The sequence below is a fragment of the Jaculus jaculus genome, chromosome 15 (genome assembly GCF_020740685.1).
Source record: "Jaculus jaculus isolate mJacJac1 chromosome 15, mJacJac1.mat.Y.cur, whole genome shotgun sequence".
Taxonomy (NCBI): domain Eukaryota; kingdom Metazoa; phylum Chordata; class Mammalia; order Rodentia; family Dipodidae; genus Jaculus; species Jaculus jaculus.
Window position 1 is genome coordinate 7,429,758 of NC_059116.1, and position 17,619 is coordinate 7,447,376.

Below are 17,619 nucleotides of genomic sequence, written 5' to 3' on the forward strand. Positions count from 1 at the left end.
GTGCGGGCGTTAGGACCGCGGGGCAGCCTCACGAGGAAATCCGCCCGGGGCGCTCGCGGGGGGCGTGGCCTCCTCGGAGACAGGGGCGTTCCCTGAGGGCGGGGAGTCACGTCACCGCCGCCCGCGCGCTCTGATTGGCCGAGGCGCGGTGCGCGGCTCTCGCAGGCGTCTCAGCCCCTCGCTGCAGCGCGCTCCGGTTGCCGTGCGCTCTGGGGGTCGCCGCCGTCCGGACTCGCGAGGAAGCCGCCGAGGCGCCCCAGTGCGCACGTCCGAGGGAGGAGGCAGGCAGGCCGGCCGGCCGGCGGAAGGAGGACTCCCAGAACCGGCGCGGCGTCCGGCGGAGGGGAGGAGCTATCGCCGACATTCCCCGCCTCCGGGCTGCGGGAAGACGTCTCGAGCCACCGCCGCCGCCGCCGTCACCGCCATCCCCAGCCCCGCCGCTCGGCCAGGCCGGGCCACCGCCCCCCTTTTCCCGGCCGAGACCCGCCCGCGCCGGGGAGGCATGGCGAGGCCCGGGCGCTCCTGACCACCGCCGCCGCCTCGGGCCTCCGTCCCCGCCCGCCCGCCCGCCCGCCCGCCCGCCTCCGCTCGCATGTCCGCGCCGCCCTAGCCCAAGATGCTGAGGATGAAGCTGCCGCTGAAGCCCACGCTGCACCCCGCCGAGCCGCCGCCCGACGCCGACGAGCCCGAGGCGGACGCGCGGCCCGGCGCGAAGGCACCCCCGCCTCGCCGGCGCCGGGACTGCCGCCCTCCGCCGCCGGCCTCGTCGCCGCGGGCCCCCCATCCGTCGCCGCCGCCCTCCTCGTCCTCGCCGGCGTCGTCTCGGCCGCCTGTTGCTGGCGGGCCGGCGGCGGGACTGGGCGGGGGCCCGGCGGCGGCGGCGGCGCTGCGCGAGCAGGAGCGCGTGTACGAGTGGTTCGCGCTGGTTCTGGGCTCGGCGCAGCGCCTGGAGTTCATGTGCGGGCTCCTGGATCTGTGCAACCCGCTGGAGCTGCGCTTCCTCGGCTCGTGCCTGGAGGACCTGGCCCGGAAGGACTACCACTACCTGCGGGACTCGGAGGCCAAGGCCAACGGTCTGTCGGACCCGGGCCCTCTGCTGGACTTCCGCGAACCGGCCGTGCGCTCGAGACTCATCGTCTACCTGGCGCTGCTGGGCTCCGAGAACCGCGAGGCCGCCGGACGCCTGCATCGTCTCCTGCCCCAGGTGGACACGGTGCTCAAGAGCCTACGAGCGACCCCGGTGGACGGGGACGATCCGGCCGGTGCTGTGGAAGGCGATGGAGAGCTGCTGCGGGACGCCGACAAGATCGCCTCTCCCAGCCCGCAAGGCGGCGCCCAGCTCGGCCTGGGCTCCAGGGCGCGGGAGGAACTGCTGCTACTCTTCACCATGGCCTCGCTGCACCCGGCTTTCTCCTTCCACCAGCGGGTCACCCTGAGGGAGCACCTGGACACGCTCCGCAGCGCGCTCCGAGGGGACCCCGAGGACCAGGACGCGGAGCCCTGCCCCTTCGGGAACTGCAGCACCCAGGTGAGGCGTGGAGCACGGGCGCGGGGGGTCACTCGCAGTACGGTCACCGCCCCGGTGCCACCCCAGTCAGACGCAAGGTGGCTCGGAATTCCCACGCCGCCGCCACCTCGCGACCCCAGAGTCCCCGTCGTCATTTCGTTGGGCCGCTCCACCATGCACACCCGCCATAACAGAATGCTCTAGAAGTCGCTTGGCGTGCCCGAGTTGCCACGGAAGACGTGGAGCTCACTACCCCGAGCTCGACTTGGAGAAGAGTCTGGGCACATTTTATGCTGTTTTATTTTTGTGTGGGGGGTCATTGAGCATGAGTCTGAACTTGGAGCTAGCTTAAAGCAGAGCGCCACAGGAGCTTGTCAGCCGCAGCGGACTCCCCCCCCCCCGCCCCCCGCGGGCGGGCCCCTCGCTTTTCTGGTTTCCAGGTCTTGAATCCCTAGCCTCACCCCTTGGTGAGGAGTCACTGGGGTGAGCACCCAGCCTGCTGCCCTTGCCTGTGGCATGAAGGGACTTTTATTTGCTTAATGTGTGCCAGAGTTCCAAGGGTTCGGATGAGTCTTTTTGCTTCTAGCCAGGGTACTTTGTATTCCCAGAAGGAAAAAAAGCAAAACACCTGATGAGAAACCTACGCTTGACCAAGCTGTGCGTTATCCGGGTAAAAACAGGTGGTCTGGGCGTGTTGGTTAATCCCTTATAACCTCGGCATAACTAGTTTTCTGACCAGTTTGATTTGTGCCTGTAGACATGGGTCTGGAATATCGGTTGGGCCTTTTACTGTAGTCATTAAGGTTTCCTAAAAGTTAGTAAAACGCCAAATTGAGTAGATGAGAACCCAGGCGAGCCACTTGTCGCCGACATTCAAGAATAATTTTTTATAGAGCCATGAAAGCAGTTTAATTACCTAGGCCCTCTGAAGCCCTTACGAAGGATGAGTTAATGGAGAGTGGGGAGTAGGTTTTGGTTAGAGTAGAAGTTGTACGGAAAGAGCTTGTTTTTTTGTGGATCCTGGTCTTTTGAAAGATACTGATTTAGATGTCACGCTTTTCAACGTAAATGGTTTGCAGGTGGCCTTAACGGGAAGGGGGATTCCCTCCCCTCCTGGCTTTGCTGCCACTGAGAGGAAACCTAGCCCTCGCTTTGGGTTGTGCAGACTCATTTCCCAAGGATCTCAAGAGCAAACCTAGACTGACCCCTGCTTGTCCTCGGAGGCTTCTGGAATGTTTGAATATTAACGTTACTGAACCCAGATGTAGTAAAGTCTGGCACTTTGCATTTTCCTGTCGATTGTGAAATCCTGCCATCTCCCAGTGTCGGCACTGCCAGCATGGTGTGGTAAAAGCCCAGCCCACCGTCAGCCTGCTCACTAGCATACACTTCAAAGTTGAGGCAGGGAAGCAGGAATTCAGCAGCAATGAGCAAATATTGTAACGTACTTTCTTGTGACCTTGAGTGTGGGTCTGCCGAAAATGCCCCACGATGGAACACCTTCCTTACTCTGTTCATACCAGACTAGGGTACATCAGCGATTCCAGTTGTTTCTAGGAGTCTTTCCTTTCTCCGGATGTTGCTTTTAACGCATTATAAAGCAGTTGCTGAGCGAGGGTACGTGCTAACCAGGGCAGTGAGATTTTTACCTGACTGCGGCGCCTTGCCTGGCAGCCCCTGAGTGCTGGAGGAGTGGACGAGGCAGGCTGGGCGTCCTGCCATTACTTTCAGCAGGAAGTGCCTGTGCTGTGGCCGTCCGCGGGAGTGGGGGAGCCGATCACCGGGCTGTGTACCCCAGGTGACGGTGACAGCCATTCTGCGCACTTGATGGGGAGCTGGGCTTTCTTCCCCAATACCTGTTAAGGATATAACAGTTCGTTTTGGCTGCACTGCGTGGCTCCCGCCCTCCCGCTGTCGCCGGCTCCGGCTGGGCGGACGCGTGCGCGGCTCGCGTGCTCCCGGCTGTCATCCGTGCGGCTGCGGGTGGGCCGGCTGGGGTCCTCCGGGGCCGCGGTCCAAGCCGCCTGCGCCTCAGCCTTCCGGGCCAGGCGCCCTGGCGACGGGGGACCCTCGCGGGAGTCGGCGGCCGAGGCTCGGAGCTCCCTCGCTCTCGAGGACTCGCGTGGGCGCTCGCCCCGCCCCGCAAGATGGCCGCCGCGCTGCCCACGTGACCGCCCGCCCCGCCCTCGCGCTGGACGTGGGGGTTGGGGGGCCGCTGGGGAGACCCACGTGGGCCGAGGTCCGGGAGGCTCGTCGGCGACCTGACCGGCTGGGTAGGGGAAATTCGCCCCGGAAGTAACTCTGGTCACAAGTACGCAATTTCTGATCGCTCAGGGATCATGATTTTTTTTTTGCCTTGTTAGAGTTTATTTCCAGGTGGGGCTCCAAGAGGCAGGTTCTTGCATCCTCTCAAATTTCCTTGTCATGTCTGTCTAAGTCAACCTATACTGGGTCAGAATTGTACCTAGTGACTGAAGCACCAGCCCAAACCAATTGATAGTGACGTTTATGGGTAGAACATGAGCTTTATTGCCAATTTTATGTTAGATGCCTTGATGCTAACCAGGTCCAGCATGGTGTCTTATCAGTGTTAGTGCTTGAGGTGACCAGTCCACCAGTTACCACTAAGATATACTTATTAGGTCACATTAGAAAAACGGGGGCTGGCGAGATGGCTTAGCAGTTAAGCGTTTGCCTGTGAAGCTTAAGGACCCCAGTTCGAGGCTCGGTTCCCCAGGTCCCACGTTAGCCAGATGCACAAGGAGGCGCATGCGTCTGGAGTTCGTTTGCAGAGGCTGGAAGCCCTGGCACACCCATTCTCTCTCTCTTCCTCTATCTGTCTTTCTCTCTGTGTCTGTCGCTCTCAAATAAATAAATAAATAAATAAAAAATAAATAAATATGTTTAAAAAAAAAGAAAAACAGGAAGTTCCAACAAATTTAGTTTATTCTTAAAAGTGACCGCTCATAGTCTTAAAAATGTGATCTGACTGGGCGTGGTGGCACACGCCTTTAATCCCAGCACTCGGGAGGCAGAGGTAGGAGGTTCGCCATGAGTTCAAGGCCACCCTGAGACTACAGAGTGAATTCCAGGAGCTAGAGTGAGACCCTACCTCAAAAAAAAAAAAAAAATGGATGAGTGTATAATAAGTTTTACATTAGATTATAATTTAAATACTGGCATTCCCTTCAGGTGACTTGCTCATAAATTTCATTTTCTTTCCAACTGCAGTGGAGCATCTCAGACTTGCAGAAGATTCAGAAGGCCACGGAGCAGTAGTGAAAATATTGACAGTGTCCATGAAACGTGTGTAGTTCTGTTAAGAGTTAAAACAGGTATAGCGTAGCTGAAGCCCCTGGCTGTAACACCGACCACTTCCTGTTGTTGGGAAGATAAACTGTAAAATGTTAGGAGCAAAAAACTACATATTTTTAGAAAAACTGGCTTTATTGCATCTTCACTGCAAAGACAGGAACCAAGACAGGCACCCTTCCGGTGTTTGTATGCCTATAGCCAGTGCTTTCATGAACCCCATAACTGAACTTTGGAGGTTCCCCCCCCTCCGCCCCCCAGGCAATACAGAGTTGTGAGGAACAAACTGCAAAGCCTGTCCTGGTGGTGGCTCTTGCTGTGGGTGTGGCGTTTCTTTGGTAGCTGTTTTCAGGGTCCTCGAAGCTTGTTTGCTTGGCTAACCGACAGTATCGATTGTATAGATGACACACATGTTAACATTTAATGCTAAACTCGCCATACTTGAATTCACAAGCATTTGGACACACAAAAATCAAGTGGCTGTGGGTCCTTTATTTACTAAAATGAGCAAATTTAAGGAAGACAAAAAGAAAATCTTGGGAAGTTACCTTTTCATGCCGTAGGAAAATTAGCTGTCCTGTCCATGCCAGAACAAATATTTCTACTCATTTTACAACACAGATAGTGTATCAATAGCATAGAAATAGAAAGAAAAGTTTTTACAAGGTTTTAATGTAAACACAGCTGTGCCAAGAAAATGGGAATGAGCCAGAGTGGGCAAGGCTGTCAGGATTACTTTTTGGTTTCTCAAGGTAGGGTCTCGCCCTAGCCCTGGAATTCACTCTGTAGCTCAAGGTGGCCCGAACCCAAGGCAATCCTCCAGTCTCTGGCCACCATGCCCGGAGGCTGTCAGGATTCCTGTTGTTACTGTGTTAGGCAATAGGAAGATGGTTTTGGAAACTGACTGCAAAGAACAGCCTCTTGTTGTTTGTTTTGAGACCGTCTCACCGTACATCCCAGGCCCAGCCTCAGGCTCAGGCGCTGCTGGGGAGTTGATGAGTTCCAGTGGCCCTGTCATCATGCTGCCTAAGAATAGTTTGAGGGGCTGGAAGCATGGCTCCATGCTGAAGGCGCTTGTCTGCAGTGCCCACTAAAGCCAAGGTGCCCAAGGTGGTGCGTGCATATGGCGTTCATTTGCAGTGGTTACAGGCCCTGGGCCCTGGCATATACCCATCCCCCCACTGCCAATAAATTAAATAAAAAATAGTTTTAGCATTCATTGGTAATAAGTATGGACTTTTTGGGCCACTGCTACAATATTTGATACCATAAAGCCAACAGTGTCAGTGGGACACTACCTGTTCCTGCCTGGGGCTGTCCTTTCTTCAGAGTAGTGAATAGTAATGATTCATAGGTTTGGACTGGGGGGCTTCCGTAGACTGCTCATAGAGGAGTGTGTGCTCTTTGAGAGTACCATTCTGGCACACAGTCTCCCAGAAACACTAGCAATTTGGGGGAGAAGTTCAGCCTCGTGAGGAAGGTGCTTGATGGGAGGAATGGGTGAAGTATCTCACAGGTGGAGGGTGACTCTGTGAGGAAGCACTGCTGGGAGAGCCATGAGTTACTAGTAAATCAAGGCTAGAATACTGGGTGTCCTTCCCCAGGGACTTTTATACAGTACATTTCTCAGGTGAGGACACTTGAGGAACTCATGACTACAGTGAAGGTGGGGTGGGGTGAACGAAGATGTCGCCATCCATCATACAGCCACCGTTTAATTGTCTTTATGGGGAAAGTATGCCGTGCAGGCCTGAAAGAGGAAGCCATGATCAGTCAAGCAGTTCTTGGGGGCTTAAAAATTCCAGTTCTGAGACGCTGCCCCTAGCCTCAGTCTTGCCTAAAAAACGGGGAAAGCAAGTGCCTTTTGAGACTGTGGATTACATAATTTACATCATATATATACATATACATACATATATATATACACATATATGCATACACACACACACACACACACACACACATACATATAATTATTTGATAGAGAGAATGAATGAATGGGCACGCCAGGGCCTCCAGCCACTGCTAACGAACTCCAGATGCATGTGTCCCCTTGTGCATCTGACATGGGTCCTGGGGAATTGAACTGGGGTCCTTAGGCTTCGCAGGCAAACACTTTTAACTGCTTAGCTATTTCCCCAGCCCTACATGCTACTTTTTAAATTTATTATATTTATTTGAGAGCGTGAGGCAGATAGAGATTATGGGCGCACCAGGGCCTTCAGCCACTACAAATGAACTCCAGACGCATTGCCACCTTGTGCATCTGACTTCACATAGGGCCTGGAAAATCGAACCTGGGGGATTCTTTGGCTTTGCTGGCAAGCGTGAGCGTCTTAACCACTGAGCCCTCTCTCCAGCCCTTCCTTACATGCTGTTTTGTACCTACATTCTCAGTTCTGAGCAGTATTCCACTAAGACACAGCCTCTTTTCAGGAACCTGGTGGGTCTTTTGGGTGGAGGCTTCCTTGCTACTGTTTTTGTCTTTGTACTCAGAGTCCCACAGAGTAGGCATCTTGATGCCTTTTTTTTTTTTTCCCTTAACAGTAGACACACTGACATTTGAGAAGGACAGCTAGTTGAAAACAGTACTTGAGAAACATTAATTTTTGGTTTAGTTTTAGGCAATTTACTTGTTTTTAATACTTATGTGCTACAAATTTATTAAAACCCCAAAAGAATCCTCTTAGTTCCAGATCATGAAAAGACATACTCTCTCAATACTGTATTTGGGCGAGATGATGGAGAAACTGTGTTTTGAATGTGATTTATTGTTAATGACACGCAGCTATAATCTACTTAAATCTTTCTCCAGTTTTCACATTTAACCAGGGAACTATAATTTGAAGCAACTTGGAAACAAGTACTTTTAACTACTGGGCCATCTTCCAGCCCTTAAAGCTATTTGGTACATGGTATGTTTATAATCCCAGTGATACAGGATTTTTTTGGGGGGGGTCTCCCAAATTTATTTACCCCAATTTTGGGTCCTTTCCTATTTTTAAGGAGTTAATAAAACAGACTTGAGAAGAAAAAATTATTGAGTTTACTTAGGGAGAAATAATTTGGGTAAATAGATATCTAGGAAAAGTCTGGAGTAGTTACACTTGTGGAAGATCTGACATACATGCCCCTTCCAATACCAGACCAGAGGATTAAGAAATACTTAGCAGTTAAGGCGCTTGCCTCCAAAGCCAAAGGACCCAGGTTCGACTCCCCAGGACCCATGTAAGCCAGATGCACAAGGGGGCACACACATCTGGAGTTATTTGCAGTGCCTGGAGGCCCCGGCATGCCCATTCTCATGCTCTCTACCTGCCTATTTCTGTATCTTTCTCTCAAATAAATGAAAATAAAATACTTTTAAAAATATTTTTAAAAATACTGAAGGGAGCCAGGCGTAGTGTCTCACACCTTTAATCCCAGCACTCGGGAGGCAGAGGTAGAGGTAGGAGTATGTCCCTGAGTTCCAGACCACCCTGAGAATACATAATGAATCCCAGGTCAGTCTGGGCTAGAGAGAGTCTCTACCTGGAAAATCCGGGGGGCGGGGGCGGGGGCGGGGGGAGTGAAGGACTCAGAGAGCAAAGATAACTCTTAAATGCCCTCACAGTGCCAGGGTTGAAGGCAAAAACCACCCAAGCCAAGGTAAGCATTCTCCCCTTCCCAGCAGACTCACGTGGATGCTCAGGCCAGCTCATAGGACAAAAGGAAGAGAGGGCAGGGCAGGGCTGGGCCTGTGGGTAACCTCCTTCATGTGGGTCAAGCATCCAGTCAGGGTACGCCTTGTCATCAGGGCAGGTGAGTAAACAGAGACCGGATAGGTTCAGACTCAAGATCTGATTGGTTCAAGACCCGGGAACAGCGATCTGATTGGTTGGTGGGCTCACAGGTAGGGTTAGGCTGGCAGCCTCTTGGAGAGACAGGATCACACCCAAGTTTCAGCTGTGACAAGATGGAGAGGATGGCATCTCCTTGGTTCCTCTCTGGGCTCTGTCCGTGACTACTGAAAATAAAACTACCTTACTCTTGTTTCTACTTAAGCAGCATTTCAGAGGCCTAGGCAGGAGGATTGCAAATTTGAGGCTGGCCTGTACATTGAGACCTTGTCTCAAAAACAGACCAAAAAAAGCACACTTTTATAGTTTTAAGTTACATAATTAGTGCGGAGTGTAGACTGGAGTCTATGCATACTAAGAGCATTTTTATACCTTTGTTGCAGAAGCTGTGAAATTGACCAATTTTTAAACTCATTTAATCCTTTTCTTTATTTGAGAAATGTCAAGCTGACTTTCTTGTTTGTTTGAAAAAGCAGCAGCCTGCCGTGGTGGCACAGTCACCGTCGGAAGGCCGAAGCAGGGGGTGTGAGGGGCTGCGGTCAGCGGGGACCCCCAGCCCACGCCGGTCTCGCAGTGCAGAGGCTTCAGGTCTGTGGCTGTACTTTCCACTGTGGGAGACTGAGTCCAATAGTACTTTCTGCAGGAATTTCTTTGTTCATCTGAAGTTGTCTCTGTCAACAGTGCGAAGTGAAAGCTCATGTCATGGGGAGTGTTTACATCACAGGTGGAGCCCCGGGGCACTTGGGGGTTCATTTCCTTTGTCCTGTACTAGAGGGAATATCTGACCTTGACTTCCTTCCACATGTCTTGGCTCATTAGAAGTGTTGGATGCTTACTCAAGGAGTGTATTTGAGGTCACATAGAGGTTTTTAGAAGGTTGCTTTCCAACTTCACAGTCTCCCGTGTCAGGTAGGGATGCCATCCTCATCTAGCTCATGTGACTGTCCTAGAGGTGGCTGTGAAATGATGAAAATGATGAGAAGTACTTGTCAGTCCAAGATTGACGGGTACAATATGATTGTAGTGGACATTTGAAGAGGTAATGGGGTTGAGCGATCGCGGGCCGTGGAGGTCGGGTTAAAGGTCTAGGTTGTCAGCTTGTCGATGGGAGCCAGTGAAAATGTGTGTAGATCCTGAAGGTTAGCTGTCTCTTTAAACTTAATCTGTTTAAAACAATACTTTTAAATAAAAATCTTGAGAGCTGGAGAGATGGCTTAGTGGTTAAGGCACTTACTTGCCTGTGAAGCCTGGGGACCAAGGTTCAATTCCCCAGTACCCATACAAGCCAGATACACAAGGTGGCACTTGTGTCTGGAGTTTGTTTGCAAGTGGCTGGAGGCCCTGGCGTGCTCAGTCTCTTTGTCTATGTGCCTCTTTCTGTCTCTGTCTGCAATCAATGAAATATTTTTAAGATCTTGAGATTCCGCTGGTTCTCTCAATGGTGCCGTCAGTCATGGGATATGCTTGGTCAACCTTAACCCTTATTACTCATTCTCCCTCCATTATGGTTGCTGATAGCCAATCTCTTGGGTCTTCATGCCTGACCTTGACGGTAGTCCCCTAACTGATCTCCTTGCCTTCAGCTTGTTTACTTCTTATCTTTGAGTAAATCTTTCTAAAACATTACTTAATTGTACTACATAGCCTTTCAGTGACTGGCTCTAGCCTCTGGTAGGTCTTTCACTCAGAGTCACAGCTGTGCACTCTGTCATTCATTCAAGGTGGCCTCGGTGTGTTTAGAACTGTGCCTGTGCGGTCTTAGTCTTGGCCAAGTCTGAATCCCACCGGGGGCTGGAGAGATGGCTTAGCGGTTAAGCGCTTGCCTGTGAAGCCTAAAGACCCCGGTTTGAGGCTCGATTCCCCAGGACCCAGGTTAGCCAGATGCACGAGGGGGCGCACGCATCTGGAGTTCATTAGCAGTGGGGAAGCTCTGGCGCGCCCATTATGTGTGTGTGTGTGTGTGTGTGTGTGTGTGTGTGTGTGTCTTTCTCTGTCACACTCAAATAAAAAAAAAATGAACAAAAAATTTAAAAAAATGAATCCCACCAGCACATAGACTCTGCTGCTAGGGTTATGGTACTTCTAAATTCCTAGCACTATTTTTAACATAAAATTGACCTTCCTTACTAGATTTTTAAGTTCCTGTCTCATTTTTTTTGTTAGCATTGCATATCTCATAAATGCTTAGTCATAATTTCTCAGGCTTTTCAAATATAGCTCTGAAAAATATCAGCATAATAAATTATTTAAAGATAAAATTACCTTACATGCATTGGGCATTGATTTCTGTCTTACTTTAAGTTATACTTAAGCCCCAGTGCTTATAAAAATATTTGTTGCCTGGTGTGGTGGCATACTCCTTTAATCCCAGCACTCGGGAGGCAGAGATAGGAGGATGGCTGTGAGTTTGAGGCCACCCTGAGACTCCATAGTTCCAGGTCAGCCTGGGCTAGAGTGAGACCCTACCTTGAAAAACCAAAAAAAAAAAAAAAAAAATGCATTACATATACATACACACATACATACATACATACATACATACATATATATATATTTGATATCATGTGCTGTAGTCACAGTTGTTTTCTTTAGATGGCATTGATTTTTTAGATGGAAAGTGGAGCAGTGTAGACGGGAAGGGAGTTTTCAGTGGAGGACGCTGAAGAGTTAGACGTAGTAGCCACTGTGGGAGTCAGCGTGTCTGCTGACCCTGGTGGAGTTTCTGCGTGAACTGGTGCAGACCTGGCACTGGTGTCTTGCTACCATGGAGAAGTGGTAAGTTACAACTACTTCCTTTTTCTTTTAATATTTTTATAAAGATTTTATTTTTATTATGAGAGATAGAGAATGAGAATGAGCACACCAGGGCCTCTAGCCACTGAAAATGAACTCCAGATGCATGTGCCACCATGTGCATCTGGCTTACGTGGGAACTGGAGAATTGAACCTGGGGGCCTTAGGCTTCGCAGGCATGCGCCTTAACTGCTCAACCATCTCTGCAGCCCATCACTACTTTGTTACTGCTTGCATAGTTGACCCCATGGAGCCTCCTCAAGTGTTTGACTTTCAGCCTGTGATTCACCCAAGAGATGGAGAAGTGGGACAGAGGCATGGAATAGAACCTCCTTGGTGGTTAGAAAGTAAAGGCTTGATTTGCTCGCTGAAACAGCACTCTGTAAAGTGGGTAGAATGTTTATGCTTTTTCATCTTTAAAAAATATTTTATTTATTTATTTGCAAAGAAAGAATGAATAAATGGGCATGCTTCTAGCTGCTGCAAACAAACTCCAGGTGAATGTGCCACTTTGTGAATCTGGCTTTTACTTGGGTACGGGGGAATCGAACGCAGGTTTTGTAGGTAAGCACCTTCACTGCTGATGTCTCTGCAGCCTTGTTTATGCCTTTTCTTTGGAGTGTGTGTTTGTGGGCATGCTCAGGTGCACATGTCAACAGTATCTCATCCACCTTCTTTAGAGACTGGATGTCTCCTTGGCCTGAAACTCGTCAAGTAGGCTAGACTGGCTGACCAGCAAGCTCCAGTGCGTCAGCCTGTCCTTCCCTAGAGCTGGGATTGCAAGTGTGGGGGTTTGATCCAGGTGTCCCCTCTAAACAGGTGTTCTGAATGCTAGGTTCCCAGCTGATGGAGATTTGGGAAGTAACGCCTCCTGGAGGTAGGGTATTGTTGGGGCGGGCTTATGGGTGTTACAACAGCTTCTTCTTGCCAGTGTTTGGCATACTCACCTGCTGCTGTTGTCCACCTCATGTAGGCCAGGTGCTGATGTCCACCCTCTGCTCATGCCATCATTTGGGAAGGGAATTGTGTGTGAAGCAAAGGCTTGGGTGTTTGGAGCCCCTCCTTGAGAATGAGGCCATCCTGCAAAAAGGTGGCCTAGTGACATTGTGACCCGAGTAGTTTGGTTGGTTTGGGGAAATAAGTGCCATTAAATGTCAAATCTTAATGCCGTGCTTCCTAACTAAATACTTGTTAACCTGTACGTCACTTACTGTCACGGTTTTGAAATCCTTTTAAGCTTAAATTTCTACATGGCTACAAGATCTCTGCTGCACTAGGTTGCAGGCTGCCGCTGTGCTGTGGGAACTAGAAAGCCTGGCCAGGCCTGGGCCGTCTCTCTGACGCCAGCTTGCTACCTCTCTGGGACCCCTCAGCCCCCACGGCCTGTGCTGCCGGGAGCTGGTGCGGAGGGCGAGGGCCAGGGTGGCGGTGGCCCCTCACTCCTCCAGCATGCCCATGCGCTCTTGGCTGCGGTGGGACGAGGAGGCTGTCCAGAGCGAAGCGGTTCCTCGGAGCTCTCCTTTCCTGTGGAACGGTGATGCTGAAGTGGCCGGCTGGGGTCTAGGTTAGGAAGCCACTGCCAGCACTGATTGTCAACTCTTCACCAGCGCACCTTTCAGGTGACAGGTGACCGTGTTTGGCTGAAGTTGCAGAGGCAGAAGAGTCTCAAGGAAAGCAGAAAGGGTCGGTCTTTCTGAACCCGCTACCTCCATGTCCCGCCTCCAGTGGTTACCGGTGCGACTTACAAAGTTTCCCCAAAGATAATGATGGGAGCAGGTTTAATTTGGAGGGTGTGTATGTGTGTGTGCGCGCACGCATGCGTGCACACAGGCCTGTGCCCATGGCGTGTGTGGAGGTCCTTGCCTTCCACCTCATGTGAGCCAGGGTCTCCCTCACTGTTCATGGCTCTGCTTCCAAAGCTGGCACCCACAGGCTTCTGGGGGGGGGTTGCTGTCCTGTCTCCACCCCTCCTTCCGCAGGCATGCCACAGTGGAAGTGTGGCTCCGTGTGAGCCTGTGCCGCTGCCCCTCGGCGGAGCTGAGTGGAGGCACCAGCCTAACACCCTTAGTTCCTCACTTGTGGTGGGGACCCAGAGGACGGTAGGGAAGACTCCTTGCCTGCCCCATCTTCTTCCACGTTCCCAGGCGAGCAGAGCGACTCATGGCTAGTTCTCAGATCAGATGTCACGTGGAGAAGCTGTGCGTCGTTGCTGTTGAGGTGGCCGCGTGTGAGCGAGCTGTGAGCTGTGAAGGCCGAGTGCGTGTCAGACAGCACCAGCGTCTCTCAGGAGTTGGCGTCGTTTGCCCAAGCCTTAAGGTGGCCGGTTTCTACCACCTTATATCCATGTGTTATTAAGCAATAAGGCACAGAGGAAGGGAATCTCCAGTTAAATAACAGACGTGTGTATGACACCGTTTCTGTGTTGTTGATGTGTTCGACTCCTACTTCTCCAAACTGCTTGTGGGTTTTGTTGATACCTCAGTTTTGATGCATTGCCAGGCATGCTCTTACTCCAGCGCATGACCTTCTCAGCCATTGGGGGGTCATTGTCACGACATTGTCTTGGTTAACGGGAGACTGGCCTTTGCTTCTCTCATACGGACTTGGTAAATTAGGCAGTACAGTTCTCCTCCTTCCACAACAGTGGGGGTCTGAGCCCAACTTGTGTGCATACAGTGACGTCAGGCCGTTCTAGGATCTCATGGCACCCTTCCCTCCACTGAATGCCACCTTCTGTGGGAAGAGACCACCTTACTGACAGCCAGTCACCCTTGACACTCACGATAAATGCCACAACTCTGTTCTCTGTACCTGGTATGAATTTTAAAAGCAGCTGCCACATTTAGTGTGAATGTTTATATGTTTGTCCCTTCCCCTCCCGCCAGGTAGGGCCTCCCTCTAGCCCAGGCTGACCTGGAACTCACTGTGTAGCCTCAGGGTGACCTTGAACTCACAGAGATCCTCTTACCTCTGCCTGGGATTAAAGGTGTATGCCACCATGCCCGGCCACGAATGGTTTTTATAGTGTTGGTACTTTGAGACTTGGAGCAAAAACAAACTAGTTATTTCCTGGGCTGATGAGTTTAGGCCCTCAGATAAAAATTCAAACTCTGTTTTTGTCTGTAGCTAATTAAACAGGAAGCTTTCTTGGTTGTTGAATTGTGTTCCCCGTCCCCACACTGCAACTGAACCCAGAGTCCTCTGCATGGTAGGCAAGCCCACGGCCACTTCGGCACGCCCGGCCCTTGCGCTTTAAGACCGCTTCTTGTTAGCCTGACCAGGCCAGCCTTGAGCTTAAGATCTTTCTGCCTCAGCCTCCTGAGTAGCCAGGATTACAGGTATAGACCCTGCCTGGAAAATGGTGTGTAGAAGTTGACTTCACATGTTTAAACATTGTGATGTCTATTGTAAAGCAAACTACTTCCTCACAGTTGTTTGGAAAAGCAGTGTTTGTGGAAGTAGTCTGCTTCCTCTGCTGTTCCAAGACACAAACACGGTGAGCAGTTCACGTCTTCACCATCACTTGCTTTTTACCTCCCTCACCTCTCCCTCCCTTCCCCCCTCCCTCTCAAGATAATAGCTTTCCTGACAAGTGTGAAGGTACATCTCATTGTGGTTTGATTTGCCTTTCCCTGATGGAAGTTGTTATTGGTGCATTTTGCATTCATTTGTATTTGAAAGTGGAATTTTAAATTGTAACTCATATTCCGTAATGTAGGAAATAGAGAGTACGTACGTAAGAAATGATTGAAACTGTTCCGTGCACTTCATCTTGGAAACAGCTGCTTGCGAGGATTCTCGGGGCTTGTGGTGCGGAGCTGGTCGTGCTCAGCAGGCTCTGTACCACTGCGCTGCACCCTAGCTCTGTACTGCTATTGATTTTTAAATTTTTAATTTATTTATTAGAGATAAAGGGAGGGAAGAAGAGAGAGAGAGAGAGAATAAGTGTGCCAGGGCCTCTAGCCACTGCAAACAAGCTCCAGACGCATGCATCACATTGTGCATCTGGCTTATGTGGGACCTAAAGAATCGAACCTGGGTCCTTAGGCTTCATAGGCAGGTGCCTTAACCATTAAGCCATCTCTCCAACCCTGTTGTTGATTTTTTTAAAAAAATCCTTACAACATTGTTGAATTTTCAAGAGGCAAAATATCTCTTAAGGAAATGCATTCTGACAATTTTAAGGGAAGATTTATGACTGGACTAGGATATATGTGTGTCATTGTTAACTTCATACCAGGTCTGGGAGACGCCTCAGTGACTTAAGAGCGCTTGCTGCACACGAGCTGGAGAGGACCTCATTCCCCTAAGTTCATTTCCCTACACCCACGTAAATAGCTGGCCAAGGCCGTGCCTGCCTAACTCCATCCCTGTGGGGAGCAGAGAATTACTGGTGCTCCCTGGTAGTCATTCTGACCAAAACCCAGCAGCTCTGGGATCTGTGACGAGAATGGAGGGATGAGTTTGGAGAAGCACACTTAGAGTTCTCTTCCGTGTTCATACCACATACACTTACCACACCCCACATACTGCGCAGAGGGAGGGAGAGAGTGAGCGAGTGAGGAAATTATGCCAACATTAAAAAAATATGTACTATTGCAAGTTGGTAAATGCGTGAGGATGCTGCCTGGAGAAGTCTGTGCTCTCCTCATCACTGGTTCTTTGTAGGCAGCCTTACTTCCTTAGGTTTCTAGAAGCTGGGTAGAAGGCTTAGTTCCTGAGCAGTTCATCTCATATCAGGCTTTATTCCAGTGGCATCCCTCAGTTGCTGTCCCCAGCATGTGTCATTGTAGTAGAAATATGAACTGGAGATCTTTGAGAAACTTAAGGTCCTTTCTTCATAAAATTTCCTTACACAAGTAAATGAGTGAGTGTTCACTGCGTACGGCAGTTTTGCAGAATTACAGTTCTTGAAAGTGGGGCGATCTGTCTCTGAGTGTGAGGTGCTGAGCAGGTGGGGGAGGTAAGGTATGAGCTGTGATACAGGACTAGCCAGTCAGAATGTTGTAACAAAACCGTGTACATAACACTGCTTGAGTTCTGGAAAAGTGCAACATTGGTATGGTCCAGGCACATATCTACGGTTCAGTGGTTCAAACATGACTGACACCGTTTGTGAAACTTTTTCCTATTAAAGCATCCTGGTAGACTGTCAGTAAAATAAGAGGTAAATAAAAATGATTGACATAAAAGTATTAATGCTGATGTAGGTGTAACATAAAGTGTGCCTTTATTATTCATGGCCATTTGATTCTGGTACACTGCAGTGTAGAGTTAACATCAGCCCTCAGGACGGCCGCGGATGTAACTGAGCGTCAGTCACTGTTAGGGAAGAGGACACGTGTGTCGCAGCGCAGCTCTGCACCCCTCATGTGTAGTCGCTTATTGGATTACTGAAATTGGCTGTTAGCGTGTGAAAACCGCGCGGTTTGTTTCTGTGACTGTTACTCAGGAGCAAACTAACGCTTCCCCGTCCTCCTCTAGAACGACTCTGCTTGTGGCGACTACTTGCAAAGGACCGACAGCGGTGCAGCAGAGCCGGCCTCAGCGCCTCCAGATGGGCTTCCCGCAGCCCCCCACAGAACGCAGAGAGAAGGTAGGAGACACTGGCGGTCACATTTGCATTAGCTCCTCGCTCTCCTTACAGAAAGCTTACCAGCCTTAGATTCTCCCAGAGTCATCGCCCCGCACCTTGGCACCTTGGCCGGTTCACACACCCACATCTGCCTTTTCTTGTCAGTAGTGGCTTTCTTAGTCGGATGTGCTTCTGAAGGTCAAAGACTTTATCTGATACCCAAAGCACTTAGCATATCACTGTATCTGTGGGATGTGCCCAATGTCTGCCGAAATAGTTTTCAGAAGTTCACTGTAAGAGGGTGAAGAAAACGCTCACAGATACATTTCCGGTGCTCAGTTTTTACAGCGAGCGTGAAACATCGTTGCCATCTAAAGAGAAGAAAGCTTGGTCCTTCTCTTGTCCTGCCGCTTGTCCATTGTCGCATACTGGGAGGAACTCTGAGCTAGGAGATGCGCCTGCTGCTTCGGCTGGAGGAGCCCAGGGCCCTAGCGTCGCTCCTCAGTGTGGTGACTTTGGGCTCCTGGCAGCGTGCTGCCATTGATGGTGGAAATAGTCCTTTTTCCTGAGTGCCTTTTCCTACGAGTAAAGTC

At 50.6% G+C, this 17,619-nt stretch overlaps 1 protein-coding gene across 2 annotated transcripts in view; it reads left to right on the plus strand.

Moving 5' to 3' along the window:
* Positions 1-616: 616 nt before the first annotated feature.
* Zcchc2 (zinc finger CCHC-type containing 2) overlaps positions 617-17,619 on the plus strand; it is a 54,442-nt gene continuing 37,439 nt past the window's right edge. For both annotated transcript variants that reach the window (XM_045134895.1, XM_012947946.2), the window contains exons 1-2: positions 617-1,528; positions 16,936-17,047. In XM_045134895.1, coding sequence (XP_044990830.1) covers positions 617-1,528; positions 16,936-17,047 — 1,024 coding nt within the window. The remainder of the gene's footprint in view (positions 1,529-16,935; positions 17,048-17,619) is intronic.